The sequence below is a fragment of the Trichoplusia ni genome, chromosome 11 (assembly GCF_003590095.1).
Source record: "Trichoplusia ni isolate ovarian cell line Hi5 chromosome 11, tn1, whole genome shotgun sequence".
NCBI classification, from domain to species: Eukaryota; Metazoa; Arthropoda; class Insecta; order Lepidoptera; family Noctuidae; genus Trichoplusia; species Trichoplusia ni.
The window spans coordinates 10,661,231-10,682,050 of record NC_039488.1 but is presented as its reverse complement, the minus strand read 5'-3'; the positions used below and the strand labels follow the sequence as shown (position 1 = coordinate 10,682,050).

Sequence of the window (20,820 nt, the reverse complement as noted above, 5' to 3'; positions counted from 1 at the left end):
ATTGCACAACAAGTAAGGTGTGCAGACACAAAAAAAAAATAGCTAACTTTGGGGGAATACTCTACATCAAACAAAGCTACCTTATCCTTGAACATTTGTAAGCTTACAATCTTAAACTGTTCACATTAGGTGGTGGCCAAAATGAAGCCACATATACCTACAAGTTAATCATAAGAGGTAAGAAAAGCATTTGGTATGAGTTTGAATCTCACATAACTCTAAAAATTATATCTAAAGTAGTTTCTACTAGGACTTAAGTTTTTTGGGCCAGCACTTGGCCATTGTAATGAAATGTTTTTTTATACTTAAGGATGATCCACATAAATTTATAATGTAAGGTCAGAAAGTGCATAGTAATAATGTGACTGACCCAACACTATAATATAACTTAGTCTTGCTTTTCAGTCTCGGTATTGTTTTCAGTGACTTCATCAGTTGTTTCATCTGCAGTGCTGACATCATTCACATCTATACCAGTGTCATTGTTGCTGCTATTTGCAAGCTCCTCCTGTAACACACATAGATAATTTACAATAAACAATTTTTAAGAGATATTTTATCAGGAATCACTATTAATGAGAAGGCCAATATCCTGCTGTGGCAGTGGATTGAGTTGATTATCTTGCCATGTTATCAATAAGACAACCCACTCAGTACACATGGAGCAGTATTAATTTTAATAACTTTCATTACTGAATTATAGTTCAAAAGCACAGAGTAAGGCAACAGACAAGTAGTTAATAGAGTATGAAGTGTTTATTTGGTCCTAAACTGTACTAACTACTGGTTGAGTTTTGAATTCTACAATTTTATACCGTCTTTCAACATTGCTGCCATCTGAAGTATTGGTAATATTTCTCATATTATCATATCATTGAGTGTGAAACTCAATGACATAGTAAGTGCAGGTGTTTTTGACTTGTTTTTTATAATACTTGCCTTAATAACTTCAACAAAACTGTTTGCTTCATCCAACATCTGTTTGAACAGAACATTTTCTTCTTTGAGATCTTCAATAATTTTGCGGAGCTTTTCGTTTTCTTCAAGAGCATCTTGTAAAGCAACCCTGGAATTAGAAATACAAGGAATGAAACTAACTACAGGAAGAAAAATATCTGATTAGCTAATCAGATTGACTTCCAAAAAGTATTACATACATTTTCTATTATATGCACAAGTTGATTCAGTGAAAGTGATAATACTGTGTCACACTTCCACATTATGACATCATCTACGATGCCTTATATCTTTGTAAATTTTATTGACTATTGATTTAAAATAGCAAAATCAGTTGTTGGATACTTATTTTAGAATGATATCTATACTGGACTCATTCTTTGCTTTACAAAAATACCCTTTTGCACTAAGAGTCAAATAGCAAACACCAGACGGTTACTTTAACACATTATATCTGCAGAAAAATGTTAATTGATCTATACTTACTGGCGTTTCCCAGCTAAGATTTCCCAATACTTTTCCGATGCTCCCTCTGGATTAGTAAGATCTTCAACCGTGACCTTTCCATCAAGATTGGCTTGAGTTTCTTTGGTTGACAAATTCTTCCTTTTAACCTCAATATCACTAAAACAACAAGCAATACGTTCAATTTAACATGTTTTTAATGTAACTTATACCTACAGTGTTTTAATTAAACTGATATAAATACAAACATGGGTGACTCCTGGCTGAGTTGATGCTTCAAACTTTTTGATGGCCTACCCACTAAATTTTCTCTATCCGAGGCCGTATGTTGAAGCGTTTTGAGAGATTTTCTCGTAACTCTTGTGGTTTCCTACAACAGGGAAAAGTAAAAATGAAAACAAGAACGAGTAGGTAGTAATTACGTGAACCGGTAAAGAGGCTATCAAACGAAAGGGACCCAGGACGCTTCTATATTTTACCTGAAGCTCCGAACTCATGTTGCCGTTGATTTGAGTTGTCGACGTTCAAAATAAATGGAAACTTTTGATTGATAACAATAAACAAACTTAGCTTCGGTAGGTACAAACAACCACCAAACTTGCTTGAAAGTTCACACAGCACGACGATTGACAGTTACTTTGACAGCGACAAGAACAACTTGCCTCGATTTCCCGCCAACCGGTAAAATAGTTTTTTTTGCAAGGGCATAGAGAAGTCACTGTCACTGCTTTGGCTTCAGGGGAATTAAGTCTTCAAGGCAATGTTGCCAGATTCTATTTTAGCGATGTCAATGTCATACTATTGTTGACAGAAAGTTCAAAGATGAAACTTGACAGTGACAGTTTACACTGTTGTCAGTAGGTGATGCATTCTGTGGGATAGCGAGTTGTTCTTGTGATAGTGATTTTTAAATTAATAATATTTCCTTAATTAATATTAATCTCATTCGATAAATAGCAAAACTTGATTCGATTAAATGTTCTTTGGAGATATATTTCTCTCATGTACAGTACCAAGATGGTAAAATGTAGTTATCATCTATCGTGCTATGTATTTTTATGCAACTAAATAATATACCTAATTCATTCGTATCTTATCTTCTCACCTAAGTACAATTTTATCACGTTTATCTCTTGTGTTAGTGTATTGATTGCCATCAAGACCTAGTTGGATTTAGTCTATTTATTACAAGAATGGATACTCTAAGGTAAGTACGCAAATATAGATCAGGTGTTACCTATATCACAGTAAATAGTAATTGCGTCGAAAGGAGTCAAGGTTAAAGTTAATGATTTGTTATAGTTTGTGTCATTAATCAATTTCTAATGATGTGTTATTGTAGGTTTTATTTCGTGACATGGAATGTGGCAACAAAAAATCCAGGGCAGGATTTGAATGCCCTGTTAGATTTTCCATCGCAGTTCAACAAAAATAAGCCATTGCCAGATTTTTATGTGATTGGGTAAGTTGTTCTGTCTTAATCTGAGTACTTGCATAATGTATGCTGAATCCTAGTTATTTTCTAGGTCAATGTGATATGTAGATGTGGAAACTCAGTTTTTTTTGTTACGCTATGTATTTATACATATCTTTAATTTAATGGTGTCAGGATAATTTCTGTAAACTTCTTGAATAGCAGTTAAAATTAACAACTTAGCAACATAGTTAATAGGATAATATATTATTAAAACAGGACTATTATTGCTAATATTATTTTTTCCTCATTATAAAACACATTATTCAACAAATAGAGTTATTATCCTATTATTTGCCTATTTTTAAATACCAAGGTCAAGTTTAGTTACATTCTTAATCAAGTAATACAAGTTTTGATTTCATCTTACACTTTGATATTTGTTTTTATTTATTTAATTATTTAAATCCTTCTAAAACTATCATGCAATAGCTAAGCATTTGTAACTGACTTCAATTTCTACCCATTATAACTAGGACAGTATGCTTAATTCAATTTGGTCAGCACTTAAACTGGTCCACTACCTTCATATCATTTTTTGGATATACATACTGCTTCTTGCTTGTCTCCAAAACAATACTAGTTTTGTAATCAAACTTTGTCCGTATAATGTGTGAATGCATAACAAACATATTCTTGCTCAGACCTCTATAATGTTAGTATAATATACTTAAATTTGTATTCGTAAATACTAATCTAAATATGCAGTTTTAAATTTAAATATGTATTCATGTCATATAGATAAATTTGGCAAGACATGAAATAAAATGTTCAAATTCAATTTAGTGCTTTTTGAGTCACTTACACTTTCATATTAATTACTCAACATTTCTTTCTTGATTAATGATATTTTACTATCCATATCTATACTGATAATTGAAATGTGAAAGTAACTCTTGTCTGAACCCTGTAGGCAATGCAAAGTCAGAAATTGAAAGAAAATTATATATTTTCGAATTTCACTCAGCAAAGTATGTTTTTTTATAGCCATATATCAACCACTTTAATAAATATATTTGAACAATATTTAATTTAATTTGTGCTAGCATGAAGTCGAAACGACATAAGTAACTAAGCTATGCTTACCCTTGATAACCCACATTTATTTTACCTATTCAAATATTAGATCTTGATGATATAAACTGGAGAAGGCAGAGCACACAAAAGAAGAAATTGATGGATTGTATTAAGTGGCGTGAAAGAAAGGGGAGTGACTGGACAGACTGGAATGAAAAAAACGTTTTGCGTTTACCTCAAATAAAATTAGACAAGGGGAGAAAGGAAGACGAACATTAAATTATAAGACTGTTAATCAGATAATTCTCTTTCAGCTTACAAGAAGTGAAGTCTCAGCCACAGAACATGTTGATGGACTCACTGTTCACTGATGCGTGGCAGTCATCCTTCAACAAGATACTCTGTCGACAAGGCTATATTATCGCCAAGTGCACCCGCCTCCAGGGGATCTTACTCCTGGTGTACACTCAAATGAAACATGTGACACATCTGAGGGATATTGAGGCGCAGTATACTAAGACGGGATTGGGAGGGATGTGGGTGAGTTCCCAATGCCATATTATGTTACAACTGTAAGGATAGCCGAGTGTTTGACGTCACCACGCCAGACCCACAGAGTGCGACGTCCCGCGGGTTTGATGCCAACGTAGGACAAGCATTTATGTGATCCATGAATGGTCTTGAGTCTGAATATCTTTGTGCATGTGACTTGAATGATAGTGGAACCCCCCGCGACGCAAAAATTAAACTCCTTAATACGGGAGTCATTTAAAGAAAACGGATAAAAAATTGGACAGATAAAGAATTGGTTAAAACATGGAACTTAAAAAAATCTAATTGGGTTCGAATAATATAATCAAGACCCTTATACAGCATGATTCGCGGTTGAACGACTTGAAGTCCTAGTTCTAAATTTAGTTCTATAGAACATTCTTTGTTTCGACCTTGTGAACATATCATCGATTTTCCCCACGGCAGTCGTTCTAGCTACTACAAAGCCAATGAGGTAGTTATGTAACTACGCCATAATTAAAGAAACGCTTAACGATACTTTGCAACGTAATACTTAACATTTTTGTGACCCTTAACGTCGGCGTCGACTAAACGTTTGACTCATGCTTAACTTAATAGAAAAAAGTAATTAAATTGTGAGTTAGCGATGTTTACGACACTGTTTTGTTTTCTATGGCAATAAAATAATTGACCAACGGAATTGATTCTAAACAGACTTAGGATATCAATTTACTGACGGCAATATGGTTGTGAAGTTTGCCCTTTATGACATAGCGGCTTAAATTAGATTTCTTTCTCATACATGCCTATCTTGCTAAATAATATTGCTGTCTATTGCCATCGTTTCTCGCTTACAACGGGTTATTATGTATTCGGGAGAAATTACAAATTTATGACCATTCAACTGATTCAAAACATTGAATCATATAGCCAGGTATTTTGAGCGTTGGCGCATTGAAACGGCGGCGTCTCGATGTCGCTCATTTCAGACTTCAAATTATTTTTAGATTCATTCCAAAAATCGAATAAACTGGCCTTTAAGTATACCGAGAATACATTCACCTTCGTCTGACCATCCATTTAATTAATAATCACATGCTGAAAATAAATAAATCCAATGAAAAGATTTTAATTTACGTTGCTAAATGGTTTAATTTGTTGACTCACGATTTCGCTACCGGTCTTATAAAATGTATGTCTGTGTTTTTCGTAGTTCCAGCTGCTCGGTTATCTTTAATTTTAGATGAGTTATGATGATTAGTATCACTATCATTGATAATACGTATCAAACTGATATATTCTTAATAGGCGTGAGTTATCATGTTCCGAGGACTTCCTTGGTTTACAATTTATTGAGAAATGCGTATAAGGCTGGGTATCCCGTATAATGTGAAAGTAATTTGATTATAATAGGTGTTTGCTGGAGAGTACGGAAATAGACACTGGTTATTTTCCTTTTTTGATAATGTATAATTAATTGACTGCACGGATAGCCGAAATAAAATCCTTAGAAAGGGAATGGTTGAAAAAAAAAATGTAATGCAAGCTAGAACATACTTTATTAGCTTCGTCCCTCAATACGAAATCTTCATTGAGTGTTGTATGTTATAATAATAGGTTATATAGTTCTCCATAACTCCAGCTATTAACCGATAATTCTAATTCAAATTAGACCTTCATGACAATGAAACGAATATTTTGATAACCAAGAGCAACGTTATAATAATGTTATAAAAAAAATGGTTTATCAAGCCGGTTGTATAGAAATATTTTCACACGAATGTTTATTATAAAAAGGTTTATTTTAAAACTAACAGTACTTATTATAATCGATCGTGAGAATGTAAGGGGCATGTCCTTCGTGATTTGTCACAACTTATACATTTTGTTGTTTGAAAATATACTTCCCAGCCGATTTCGGCTATGGTGACTGCTTTCAATTATTGTTTACGGAGGAGCTAAGGTGTTCTATGCGCCCTTTGAAATAGTTTCAAATAACCGACATCACTGTGGCTCTAGAGCCTTTAGTGTATATACACTGTGATATTGACTGATTTTATTTCTTCTATACTTTATTACTTTCCCTAAATTATAACAAGTATTTATTACTTGCAATATAAAGATTGAGTACATTGAATATACAGAAAAATAACCTTACTTGTCATTCTATAGGTATTATTATAATACCTAATCGCTAGGTGACTGGTGACTGTAAAGTGCGCGCATGACAAGTGGACGAAATGATCTAGTTATGTAAAAAACCTAGTCCGTAGAGGAAATTTGTAAGGAAAAGTTCGTGAGAAATGTATTTGTGATGTTTTCCTCCATCACATAACTAGAATTATACATAAACGTTTATGTCATCTTTTACGATTTCATGTAGAATTGTAGAGGATATCGAGACCTAATCAATAAACGACTGGTAGGTTTGTGACTCGAGATATCTAGAACTAATCAAGTCATATAAGATCGATACCTTATACTCTGTTGACCCATTGTAATAAAAAAATAAAATTCAAGTGCTAGTCGCCTAGTCGGTCTCGCAACAACGAGGTTCCGCACAAATTGTAATTTATATTAGCTCCGCTTATAATATTGAGTTCGTATGATGTTCTTTGCCAAGCGCCTTGGACATGACTCTTAACGTCAACACAATTATATTGACGCAAACGATACTTAAGTTCACTCGATTAAACAAATTGACCATGAAGTTATGCACAGAAGAAGTCCGACAGTCTTTATGTGAAAAGTGTAGATATTAAAAGTAACTACAACTATAAAGAAATCTGTATAACAGACATTTTAGATTGACTTTTACTTACTTATGTACGTAAATGTCACCTTATAAGGGCCTCCGCTCATTAGAAACTAAACAGACAGCGACCGACAAAATTTTCGTGCGAGAGTTATGTTGGCAGTAAACGCAGGATCAATAGACTTTAAACTGTTTATTACGGCTGTCTTAAATAAAGTATTGAGCACAAAGTTCAAATATTTTGTTAAGTTAGTTAAGTTAAGTTTCTTAGTATTTTACTTGCCATCATCTTTGAAAACCAATGCTGTGGCTTTGGCATTTCACGAAACTTAGCATGTCTGTTGCTGAACGATGGTCTGTTTTCACGAATATGACTCATATTTCTTTGTAACTTTTTACGTAGTATAATTTTTTTTTATGCGGCAGACTACTTTATGAGAAATCCTCCTTGAAAGGTTTGTTCTATCTTCACATCTTCTAGATGTGACAGATAATTTTCATCTTTGCGCGTGGCGGTGTGTACCCGCGATTGTCAGCCATTGTTTAGGTATCATCAAAGCTTTAAACTGTGTGTCAAGAGCTACCTTACAAATAGCTCTGAGGCAAGCATAACTTGACTGATTTTTTCCTGCGTTCATCCTTTTATCGTGGTGTTTTAGACACACATTTAAGACACCCTGACTCAGAACAAGCATTCATAGATATCCTATGCGGGGATCGAACCCATGACACGTCGCGCACAATGATTTGACGTAACCTATACTAGGCTATTCGAGCAGTTGACTATACTGAAGTAATATGAGCAGTAATAAATTACAACTGCTAAAATTACGATGTATGACGCTCTTGGCGCAATTCCTGAACGTTCATATTTATGTCCTAGAACTCCAAGATATAATTGATCTTAGTGTGAGCGATTGCGTAAACGTTGAATGCGTTCACACGACTCACGACATTTTTAATTATGCTTAATGTTAGGTAATGGAATTTGATCCTTTTAAGCACGTAATACAGTTTTATTTCTTTTATTCTAAAAAGGAAAAAGTAAAATTATTTGATGAGTACTATTTCCGCTGTTCCAAGTTCGTTAGCTCAGAATAGGGCCCCGATTCTGATATTTACAATGGCCGATAAGTGAGTGGAAATAAGATGACACTATTCGTATTCTAATTAACATTTATAAAACACAAAAATTGGAAATTCAGTACGGGTCAGAATACTCACGGTTAATACGATGTTTTTTTTAATTATTGTCTTGGCGAAATGCTTAATAGGAATAGTTTCAAATTCAATCTCATTGTCATTCATGTAGCGGCCACTGTAAAATAGCAGAATGCGGGACCAGAGCAGTTTTCAATCAAGAATGTGTGACAGTGCACAGCAAGCTTAGAGTCGTATGTGGTGGAAAACTTCCTGATCCAAAACCCCATCAAACATTAATTATTGTACGAGAATATCTGTCCAGCCATTGTGGTATTTCGGTCATCAATCGATTAACCCACTTTAGCTTTCTTAATCCGTTTCCGGATTGAATTATCTCATGTTACGAGGTCACGCTATAATGACAGTATAATCTGATTTGTTTGTTGATAAATATAACAAAAACCTTCGAGGTACTTCCAGATTTTCCCATTTTTGGTATTCCTGGAATTTAGTTAAACGATAGTTATTTTTAAGCCTTTATAAATTAAAGTATAAGTTAAACCCGAGTTACGGGTTTTGTCCGCGATTAACTCCTAAACTACTTATCCGATTTTAAATTTAAATTTATACGCAATTCGGATTAATCTATCCAACTTGATAGATAGCATTGCTTGACACACTCAATTTTAGATTTTTGTCTTTATTGCTGTCATGGACTGGAAGAGGAATAGGAGATTTAGATTTATTTATTACACACGATTATACCTCGAGTCGCTGATAGGAAGGCAAGTCATATTATGTCAATAACTATGTCTCGAGAAGATAAAAATCGATATTAAAACATACATGTTTGCTTATTGCCGAGACATAAGTTATTTACACGGCAGTGAATAAGTGCCGCCGAGGGTATGATTTAATATGCTGTCAGGCATAAAAACAGAAATACGACTATTTACAATATTTTATTATGTACCTATTTATGAACTCATTTGTTTTTTAATTTGATGCTTGACGTTTAGAGCTAATCGGTCCACTTTATTGCCTGTTTATGACTGAAGCAAGCTTCAAGCGATAAACAATTGGAGAGAGTATTGTGCAAATGTTGGTTATTTACTCCTGGTTGCTTATTCATTTTGGGAAGTCAAAAGCTTGTAAATTAGTTAGCGCGCCTCCCGAACTTATGAATAAATTACATTATATTTTCCTTTCATTCTGTGCCCTACATTTTTGCTTGTACAAAAAATTGGGATGAATCCAATCTTCATTACATAAAGCCTCAATTAATATCCACTCCTGACTTTTGTTCCAGGGCAACAAAGGCGCCGTTAGTATAAGGTTCAACATATACGGATGTTCGGTTTGCCTTGTTAATTGTCACCTGACGGCACACGAGCACCTGTTGGCAGACCGCATCAATGATTACAACACCATCATAAAACAACACCAGTACCATGTCAGCGAGACCACCAACATTTTGTATCATGAGTAAGTGTCTTTTGCTATTCGATATTGAACCTTATTTTGTTTGAAACAGGTAAGTATGCTAGATAGAATATTGTTATTTTGTTTGAAACAGGTAAGTATGCTAGATGGACTATTGATTTTTGCATCACACTTTTCGAAATTATATTTCATTTCTAGAACTGTATTTTTCGGAGTAGGAAGTCATAGATAGCGCGTGTTTTATCTGATAAAAATATAAAAATAGTTTGTGGATCGATATTAAATGGATTAAGTTATCGTTAAACGAAATTTCTTTCAACATTGCAATATTAACCTGAAGTAGTGTAGTTAGCAAGAATTATTTATTCCCACAAAAAAAAATTGTGGTTTGACTGATGGTAATAATTACCCAAACTTGAATTGTATTAAGTTGTGTATTAAGAACACGTCTGTGTTTGGGTCACATGAATTGATATGTGTACCAAATTTCAACTTAATCGGTCTAATAGATTCGGAGATAATTGACTGTAAGCGACGGACGGACAGACACACGAGTGATCCTATAAGGGTTCCGTTTTTGTATGCAGACGTACGGAACCCTAAAAATAGTTGTATTGTATCTACTTTCTATACGCGTAAGCTGAGAAGTTGTGTTGTGTTTTTTTCTGTAATATTCTTCCAAACTAGAAAGTCTCTAGAAACCATTTATACTCATAAAAAATGTAGTTTGATAAAATATGATCTATAGTTTAAAAGTCTTCAGTCAGTTAACCTGATACGATCTAGTCTGCCTGATAACACTTAAACCCCCATTCGCTTATCAAATATCATTGATACGTCCATTTGTTAGTTTTAATATATTTTTCCTTATAGGATACATTTTGTAGGCGGGAAAATAATATAGATGTTAGCTTTTATTGACAACTAGCTGTTGCCCGCGACTTCGTCCCCTTGGGTAGAAGATATAAGTTATGATTTATACCTGCCCTGTTTTTTTCACATTTTTCATTGTATCTTCGCTCGTATTAGTCGCAGCGTGATGGTTTATAGCCTAAAGCCTTCCTCGATGAATAGTCTATTTAACACAAAAAAAAATCAATTTGGACCAGTAGTTCCTGAGATTAGCGCGTTCAAACAAACTAACTCATCAGCCTTATATATTAGTATAGATTATAGACTATATAACAAAAGAATTGCTTCGTGATTAAAGCCTAGATTATTTAGATTCGTATATGTAAAGGCTGATTTATAACGATGAGGTAATAAAATATCGTAACGTCTATAATTAGGCTCGTAAAACATTATTATCTTTTCATTCATATAGTTTTACATTGACTTTTAAGCTCTGGGCAGACGGGTCGCATTTCAACTGTAATCCAACCGCGAAATGCTGTTCAATTGTAGTTTGAATTTATTTTATTTACTTATTAAACTGCGTTCTACTGATTCTAATAGACGATCTCTCGTTATGCATCCCTGGTAAAAACGCACCTTAAAGCCTAATTATCCTAGCCTTTTAGTTACCTGGGGTATACGGTACCCCTTAGTCGGACTGGTTATCAGACTTTCTAGCTTCTGCCTGCGCGTGTAGGCTGCTAAAGATGTGTAAAAAACAGCCGCGACCGTTTAACGTGCCTTCCATGATATACATATGACATAGACGATCACCCATCCACGGACCGACCGTACCAAGTGCAGCTTAATCAGCATTTGTTTAGTTTTTAAAAATAACTTCATAAGTACATGTTGATGATCGTTTTTTTTTCAACCTGATTAATGTTCCTATTATTCTAATAGCTTTGTTATTAAACACGCGTCATGTCATTATAAGTCGATTTATTTGAATGACGTTAAATCAACCGTTTTTTATAGACGGCCCGTACATTATTTTATCTCTATGTATACTGTTGCACTGTACCGTACCTACTAAGGGTCTGATGACGATATGCTTGCAAAAGCTAAAACTAGTTTATAATGTAAATATTTTCTATTGGATGCATCATAGGCCGGTGAAGCAGTCAGCTTACGTTCAGGTTAACCGCATAGAGCTCTTCCAGGTAAACCTTTGATGGATAGATTCAAGAAATTGTGAATTAAACAGGAATCCTTGAAGGTTTTACCCGTGTAATACCTTGTTAAACTTAAGTTACTCACTGAAAGTTTAACTTAAGATTGGTAAAAATATTTAAATAATATATGGTCTAAGCGTAAAAGTCTGACAACCAGTCTAACTAATGGGCATCGTATTGCCCTGGTAACTGTGTTGAGGAGGACAGATAGGTATTCTCTCCTTGTTAAACACTCGTACAGAGCTGAATCCGGTTAGACTGGTATGCCGATGATGATGGTCTAGGCGTCTTCCTTCAAGTTCAGCAACAAACAATCAAACAATTCGCATTGATTACATTAGTTAGGATCTAATGTGTACTATAACGGTGTGTATATGTTTCAATTCACGGGAATTATTATTCTAGGAAACCAAATGTTTACCTTATTATATCTATGTTGATAAGGAAGTCGATATGATAAATTTTTCCACATGTTACACTCTTATCAGAGAGCTTTGCGTTTAGAATATCCTCTACACTACTCTAAAGCTACAACATATGAACAAATAAGGAAAAATTAATCTAAACATTATGTGATATGCGATGATAACGATGAGAAACTTTTTTTCTCTAATGTATGTGTGTTTGTAATCTAATATACAGATTGTTGTTTGTATTCGGTAAAACCTGTCGCAGATCATCAATAATTATTAACGCAGGTTACTGTCATTACATAGGTTGATTGTGACTAAAAATAGCTGATAAATTAATAAAAACATTTCTTTCTAGCTACGTGATATGGATGGGCGACCTAAACTTCCGTACCGACCACCCTACAGGCAGTAGTCCAACTCCAGAGGAGATCGTCGCCACATTACAGAAAATTGAGAAGGACAAGTACGCGACGCTACTCAAACACGATCAGCTGATCGCTGTCATGGACTCAGGCGAAGCATTCTCTGAGTTTACGGAGCAAGATATACGGTTCCCGCCCACGTATAAGTTTTCGATCGGCAGTGATGAGTATGATTTAAAGTAAGTGTTTTTTTTTTGTATATCAAAGTTGTTCCTGATTCAAATCTTATTTTTATACGATCTAATGTCTCGGTATTCACATCCCAACATCACAGTCTCATCCTTGATAAAGCCGGAGTAGATTTGCCTGACTTGCTGACTGATTTGAAAAGAACCTTCTTAATCATTAATTGGTTTGGTCAAAAATAATTTACTATTATTTCAAAACCAAGCTTTATTCTCTTAAATAAATGCGTTAATAATGCTAATACTCAAAGTAAAATAAACCTTTTTTTTACATAGTTAAACAAAATAATCATATCTAAAGTAGCATGTTATTCATTTATCAAAAACAAACAAAATACTCAACATCCATTATAGCTTGATTTACATTCGGTACGAAACTAAATAGTAAATATCAATGACTAATTTACGCAATTCAGTTTACCTAAGATGAGGTTACCGGACCATAACGTACTCTCGACGCGTTCTAAATAACCGTTACAAAATAACTAGTCGAGTGTATTCATTGGTACTTAGTTCTAACGATAAGAACTAGTTATTTAGCAGTATACGTTATGTTAATGGTCAAATAGGTTCGATCATCACAATGGGTTATAAAATGAATTATAAATTTAATAACCTTTATCAGAACTCCATTTGTGTTTTACTTAGACGATTTCTGCTTGCCCTTAGTGATAAATAAATTATTATGTTAATGCCTCATTACAACAATATAATAAAAGTTATTAATGAGTCCGTAATTTATCTTCAAGCAATAAAACTTGCCTCTTTAATCTTGAGACTATTTTTTTTTTGTTTCTTTACCATGCTAACACAGATTTCCCTTCGTTTTTTTTAATAGTTATGACTTAATTGCTTGTGCAAATAAAAGATTTTGACTGCGTCTGTCCCCAGGCTGTAACTAATCAACCGTTATAGTTAGACAATTTAGGGCCGATTGTTCAATCGCCAGATAACTTTTAGTGGACGAATATGTTTGACGTTTTGACAGCTTTGTAAGGAAAATATGTCAAACGGCCATATTTATTCCCCAGATAAAAGTTATCTGGCGATTGAAAAATCGGCCCTTAAAGGTTTATAGATAATTTATTTCGGTAGCCGGTGGGACTTTTTATTTCGAAAATTATTATAAAAATGTTCCCATACAACGAACACACAATAAACGTTCACACAGATCTGCGATTGCGAATCAAACTTGCACCTGGGATAAAAAAGTAATGTATTAAGAGTACTTAACTACATATTTTTTCCATTTTCAGGAGAAAACCATCATGGACGGACAGAATATTATACAAAGTGAATGCAAATAACTATGAGAATGTCACATTGAGGGCAGAAGTGGTGTCGTATAACCACATACCACACTACACAGTGAGTGACCACAAGCCCGTGGTCGCACTAGTACATATAAAGGTCAGTATATCAAACGATTTAGTACCGCATGATATCTTTAACAGTTCTAAATTCGTTAGTAGTTGTGATAGCCTAATTATATAGCTATTAGTAGTTAGTATGTAAGTCTTTCGTGTTGGTATTAAGTAAACACGCAATGAGAAAATTTAATTTGCATGATATCAGTAATAGTAGCGGTGTATGTTTAGCTTAGAAATGGATTGAGAGTTCTCGGTAACAGAGAGCTGTAGGTGTTGAGGACTTGGTTGTTATCTCTCAATTCTAACTGGCCAAGGTCTTGCCTGCCAAGTGCCAGTTGAATAGTTCTTAATCCAAATAGTGTCTAATGCCTTTTGGTTACGTAGAAACATAATATAGTATGGTAGCACTAACTCATGATCTTAACACACTTAACACTCACTTAAGTCTCTCAGTCCATTTCCTGTATCGATAGCAAAGACAAATACACTCTTTGTTGGCGCATAAATTAGTTGCCTTCGCTTGACGAAAAAAGAACCATAAATAGACAAATTACCCAAACAAACTTGCCTTTTTTTTCTTAAATTCGACAATGGTATACAGTAATTTGATGCATTCAACATAAATTATCGTTGTATTGACGTAAAACGTTGACGTAATATTTCATTGCCTTCTCAAAAGTCGATTCTTTAGTTGCTATGTGAAGTTTTTAGTATACAATGGTGATCTCCTAGTTCACAGACCCATGCTAATTTAATTACTTTTGTCCTTCCTTTGAAATGTTTCTTTAGTAAAGAAACAGGTGTGTTTCATTTACCGTTGTATTATTTTTGGGCTAAGTAGACAAAATAAGTTTGGACTTTATACCTTAAATCTATTGATATATGTAAATAATTTATTATAAGCCATTTGAATTGTTATGTAACTTTAAGAGTTACAAAAGTCAATGTCTACATTAGATTTTTATCATTTGCATAATTTAAAAATAATATTTTATATTTACATACTTAGTGTCATGGAAAGACAAATTTGTATGTAATATTACGTCTTAATACGCGTTACTGAACTGAATTTTAATGTTTGTGGAAATTAGTAGCTTTTACAAAAATTGGTTGGAGGAAGGTTCAATAATTTAAAAAGTTTTAACAGCTTCAATGCTTAACATACGCCTAGATAAATTATACGTGGATAGTAAAAACTTATGATTTCTTTCTTTGCAATATAATATTAAAACAATATCTATCAGTACAAATTGCCACAGATAATATATGCTTGCTTTGGTTGAAATAAAAAGACCTGTATTGTTGTCGTTGGCTCTGCAGTAATCTTCAACAGAAATACTTGTAGCAATTAGTCTAAATAATCGTATCCACGATATTATTTCTTGTTTTAATATCAAAACTACTTAAACCAAATATTTCTCTATTACCACAATCGATTCCGACATGAACATTTCGGTTTAATATCTACTCGATTTTAATCACTATCATTATATCACTCACTGCTGAAATCGGAAAATATAGTAGAAACTGCAGAAAGTACTATAAAATGTTATCGCTAAAAACCTTAACCTTACAATGTGCACGCTTGCATGCTAGATTCGCAACGGCTTCACTCGCTCCATAGTAGCTGACACGCCTACTGTTGTCAAAGCAAGTGGTATACGCATGCGGTCTATGATGATACCCCCTGAGGCGCTTGAAGGGGACCACAATACCGAAGCTTTGCCTAAGATGGCACCCTCCACTGTCTGTGACAGCGAGGTCGGTGACCTTTTGACAAGTGACGTTGTTATTACTTCGCCTGATTCGCCGCATACTGAAGAGGTAAGGAATGGCTTGGTTGTTGAGCTATTTTGGGTTTAAATAAAATGAGAGTGTTAAGAAAATGTCGTCTATTGCCATCTGATGCCAGATGTATTTTACCATCACCTTAACGTTTTGAAAGTGCCTGGAAAACGGCCTACTTGAAATAAAAACTTTTGATTTTGATTGAACTAAGTATAATCAACTGAAATCCATATTTCTGAAACAAAAATGCTCACGATTTGCTTTAATCTCGTAGAATTTTAATTCAAATTATTTCCACGTTTGGCATACTTTATTTGCATGGTAGTCAATATTTTTGTAGTTAATGATGTGCGCATGTTGTAACAAATAGAAACGTTAAATAGCCTATATATAGTTAGATAGATAGATTAGATAGAAGCCTTATTAAATACAAAAAAAGTATTTGCAACACAACATTTGTTTTCTAAACTTACACCTGTTTTATTAATATTCAGTAATACCCCTTTATCATATTTCCAAAACGTGAATAACCTATCTCTTTTCCTCAGGCATTCTCAAACTACACGGAGAAGACTGTTGAATTCGCTCCCATCTCAAGAATTTGGTACATCGGCGATGCCGACTTCCGAACCCAATGCACGCTGACGCCCGACATCGAAGTAAACCCCAACGACTGGATTGGCATCTATGATGTAAGTCATAAGGTTTATTGTTGAACAAACCTTGATTTCAAGAGTTTATGATATGTCGTTAAAAATGAGTCCAAAATACTTAAATAACTTTCTAATGGAATACATTTTTTTTAAACTTAAGAGTCTTGTGTCACGGGTGGTTTCTTAAAAATCACACCCAGACTCAGGACAAGCATTCGTGGGTCATATAAACGTTAGTCTTAGGCGGGGATCGAACCGACGACACATCGCACATAGTAGGTTTTGCGTGGAGACCTCAACTACTCGGTTATCCCATATTTAAAACACTTATTAACAGCATAAGTGTTCATTTAGAAGTCTTCCTAAAATTATCACTGGGCTATACTGAAATCGACATAATTATTACAGTATAGATAAGTTGATCCAATAAGTAAACAGTTTGGTTACGGAAAATTACATAGAGGTAACATTGTCTAGAAGAGCTTGCTTACAGTGTTTGAACTGAATAATCTTGTATGGTCTTGGGCAATCTAAAACTTAACCTCGTTCTTATAAATCTATCATATGTGAATGTTTATTCCAGGCAAACTTCCACAACCTCGACGACTACATAGCATACGAGTACTTGGCTAAGGTGAGCCTGCCTGAAGGTCCAACAGCTTCCGGTCAGCCTCGCACTATTACCCTCAGCTTCCCAGTAGGCAGTGGCGTGCGGACACCCGGCTTCTACCGGTTCATATACTTCAGCCAGCCGAATAACGATGTTAGGAGTGTTCTTGGTGAGTTTGTTTTGTCTATAATAGACTTTATGTCGCACTGTTTAGAGTTGGTTTTTGTTTGATGTAAGTCTTTAAGTTGTATGCCCTTTTTGAAGAGATGTGAAGTTATTTATTTTGAATTGTGTAGACAGTTATGCCCGATATACGTCATCTGAAAAGTAGATGCAAAAGTTTCACCGCATTCAAAATGATGTATCTGTAAGCTTATACAATCACGGCATTCAAATAAGAAAATCTATCGATTAATCTCGTCAATTAAAAACAAACCCTACCCCACCAACCTATAACACATTTTCACTTCACAGGCATCTCAGAACCATTCGAAGTAAGCAGCAAAGAGGACAAACTTGTCACATTTGCCCTAGACCCCGCCGAGCAGGCATCCAGCAGTACTTCCCCCGGACGATCGAAGCCCAGTACAGCGACAACAGACATCTTCACAGACTTCACTGGTCTCGACGTGGCCAAGCTCTCGCGACACTTCTCAAACGACCTTAGTATCGACTGACTAAGGACCTACCTGCCCGGCTCCCCGGCTAACGTGAGGAAGCAAAACGGTGTTTAGAAACATTGAACTATGTAGTTTATTAAATATTCGTATAGTTATGTATCTGTATCTATGTTATAGTTGAAAATGTATGAGAAGGTTAATGCTTGTTGTGGTTTTTGTTGTGTATAAAAATGTTAACTAACTGTAAAATATGGCATTCGTTTTTGTTGCTTATTAAATAAATTGTTTACTGACTTAGTAAAATAATGTACACTATGAAATACTTTATGTTACATTAAATCACAATTGCAAATGTTAAATACCAACTTTTATCAATTATCCATAAACAAGCTTTGACCCAACACCGCCATCTAACGGCTCAAGCTGATAGTTTCACTACAAGACAAGGCAATTGCGATTTTCTTGTAACAAAGTTCAATGGTATAAGTTATAAAGGTATTTATCTAGCTTTAAGCATAGCTATAATGGTGCGAATGAACTTTAAGGTGAAGTTAATTAGGCGAATATTGTCACAAAAGAAGTATTAAGAAATCAGTCTTAATGCATTGGTATAAAGGCGAAGTTCGGTTGGCTATAAATGTATTAAATTACGTAACTATCAAAATTTGGATCAATGTATTAATTGTATATTAGTATTCTTTGAAATTATACTAAAATTGATGTAAGGAATAGATAATAATGTGATAATTGTAAAGCATTTGTTTAAAACTTGCATTGTCTAGTCGCCGATGTAGGTGAAAGAGCATTTCAATTTTGCTCTCTAATAAAAGAAAAACTATTGCACTTAATTGCCATGATTGTTGTTCAAAATATTAAATATTGCATTTTATGGTAGTTGAATATAACCCAATAATAATTATTGCTTAAATGTAAAAATAGAGGGTAGTATGTTTTTAGGAGTGGTTCATTTCAGGCCTATTATACGATATTCAGGTGAATTGAGAAAATATAATTAGATTATGTTAGGATTGGGTATATATGTTTATAAAAAAAAACAAATCAATATTTAATTGGAATGGCACGGGAATTAAAGAATTCGGGAAAATTTCGAGATTTTGAATAAATTAATTTTCAGTGAAATACGTTTGCTTGCATCATATTGTACTATAAATATATCCGTTAGAACTGAAAACTATAATAATTAATTTAATTATGCCTAAATGTAAATAATATATTATGTAATCTTCGAGTTTGTAATACCAACTGGCTGTTTGCGACCAATTATAATACGTATCAGGAATTGATATATAAAAGAAATGATGTAAATATCCTTTCGTTGAGTGATTATATTAGTACAATTTGTAATTTTATAGAGTTGTAAATAGCGTTCAATATATAATCTTTTGTGTAATTGTTATTACCACCGGGCACCGACTAATGTTATACTAACATAATATAAATGCTACATTTAACCTGTCAATAAAAAAAAATGGAGTTCCTAGTGACTAATATTTTCAACTATATAAAGAAGATTTTTTTCTAAGCGGAATGGCTTTTCGATTCGCTCCAATATAAGGATATCATTGTGTGAATTATTGAAAGTAATCTCCGAGTATTTGAGCGTTTTCTTTCATTGTTACTGCTTTTATAACTGTCAGTTGTCTAGGGAGTTGTTTTCTAACCTTTCGGGAACCAAAATTACTGTTAGGTATGTAGAATATGATCACCCAAATCGAAATCGAGTAAGCCATTTTGATATTAAACACTTCAGCACGTTTATAAGTTCTTAAAGCCGGATGGGGGGGGGGGGTTCTATCTCCAAGCTTCAAAGTAATATCGTGATGTGGAAGACAGATGCCGTTAAACGCCGTGTGTCGCGCTTCCACAACCATAATAATATTACTAAGACGTGGCTCTACACCCTCAGGTGCCAATTTGAAAACAAGATGGCGTACTATAGCGATATAACACTTAATGTTTGCCTAGCATTTCACTCTCGCAATGTCAGCTCCTCTTTAAGAGTTAATAGTACAAGACTTCACATTTGAATTTACAATCACTGGACCAACATAACGGTGGGTAGCATAATTTAATAATAATAATAAAACAATAGTTACTGCTATGTATTGGGATTACTAGTTATTTAGGTGTTCAGTACTAGGTGATATCGGTTAGGTTGTTAGTCATTGTTATAATAATACGTATCAATCCATGACTCTGCTTAACGTTTCAACGGAACATTCCACCTTTAATCAGTTTTGTTTTTTATTTGATACAAATTTCGTCTGCATTGTCATTTTAATTACATCACCTTTGCTCTGCTCGAGAATCTTCTTGTACCTGTAAAGATGTTTTTTGGTAAAACTTTAAACAATTAAACAAACCTATTGAAATTTCAGAATCTTTATTTTAGATACAAAAATGCTTTAATTTTACATTCTGAAGGCATCCTATTTTTTTTTCCATTTGTGGAAGTAAAACGACGCAATAATCTGCGTCTTTCTATCAAAAACAAGAATAGACTTATCTGAAGCGCTAAAATTCCTGAAACTACATCAGATTTTTGCTGTCCAAATTTCGACTCTATGTTATAATTATAAGGGCTCAATTATTAGCTCAGTCTAAAGTGACAATAAGCTTGTTAGTTTAAGTATTGTGATCCATATATTGCCATTATCAATGTTTTCCTTTACACCATTAATACCCCGTCCTAGTATATCGCGGCTTCTTAGCTAGCTCAATAAAAATGTATATACTTTTAACAATGTTTCTTGAATGCTGATCAATATTAATTATTGGTTATAATAACTTTCGTGTAGCCTGTTCAAAATTATTTATTTAATATATCACGACCCCGCCGCCGCTTCAGCGCATGATTAAGGACTCCGGTTGTGTCCGAAACTAGTCGGGCAATCCCGATGAA

General features: G+C 34.1%; 2 protein-coding genes across 3 annotated transcripts; one reads left to right on the top strand and one right to left on the bottom strand.

The window, feature by feature from the left end:
- Nucleotides 1–29: 29 nt before the first annotated feature.
- Nucleotides 30–2,085, bottom strand: LOC113498846 (geminin). The gene is made up of 5 exons (XM_026878991.1): nt 1,902–2,085; nt 1,671–1,792; nt 1,444–1,581; nt 940–1,066; nt 30–508 (listed from the first exon to the last, which is right to left on the bottom strand). The coding sequence occupies exons 1-5, from the start codon at nt 1,917–1,919 to the stop codon at nt 389–391; spliced, it is 525 nt and encodes a 174-aa protein (XP_026734792.1). The 5' UTR covers nt 1,920–2,085; the 3' UTR covers nt 30–388.
- A 191-nt stretch (nt 2,086–2,276) lies between these two features.
- On the top strand, nt 2,277–19,416 carry LOC113498844 (inositol polyphosphate 5-phosphatase K-like). 2 transcript variants are annotated; one of them, XM_026878987.1, is made up of 10 exons: nt 2,277–2,629; nt 2,765–2,884; nt 4,228–4,453; nt 9,634–9,809; nt 12,605–12,850; nt 14,113–14,266; nt 15,823–16,050; nt 16,563–16,706; nt 17,251–17,446; nt 17,752–19,416. In XM_026878987.1, the coding sequence occupies exons 1-10, from the start codon at nt 2,616–2,618 to the stop codon at nt 17,952–17,954; spliced, it is 1,707 nt and encodes a 568-aa protein (XP_026734788.1). In that variant the 5' UTR covers nt 2,277–2,615; the 3' UTR covers nt 17,955–19,416. The 2 variants fall into 2 exon arrangements, with proteins under 2 accessions (XP_026734788.1, XP_026734789.1); XM_026878988.1 differs by lacking the exon at nt 15,823–16,050 and having other exon boundaries at nt 2,278–2,629.
- Nucleotides 19,417–20,820: the final 1,404 nt, after the last annotated feature.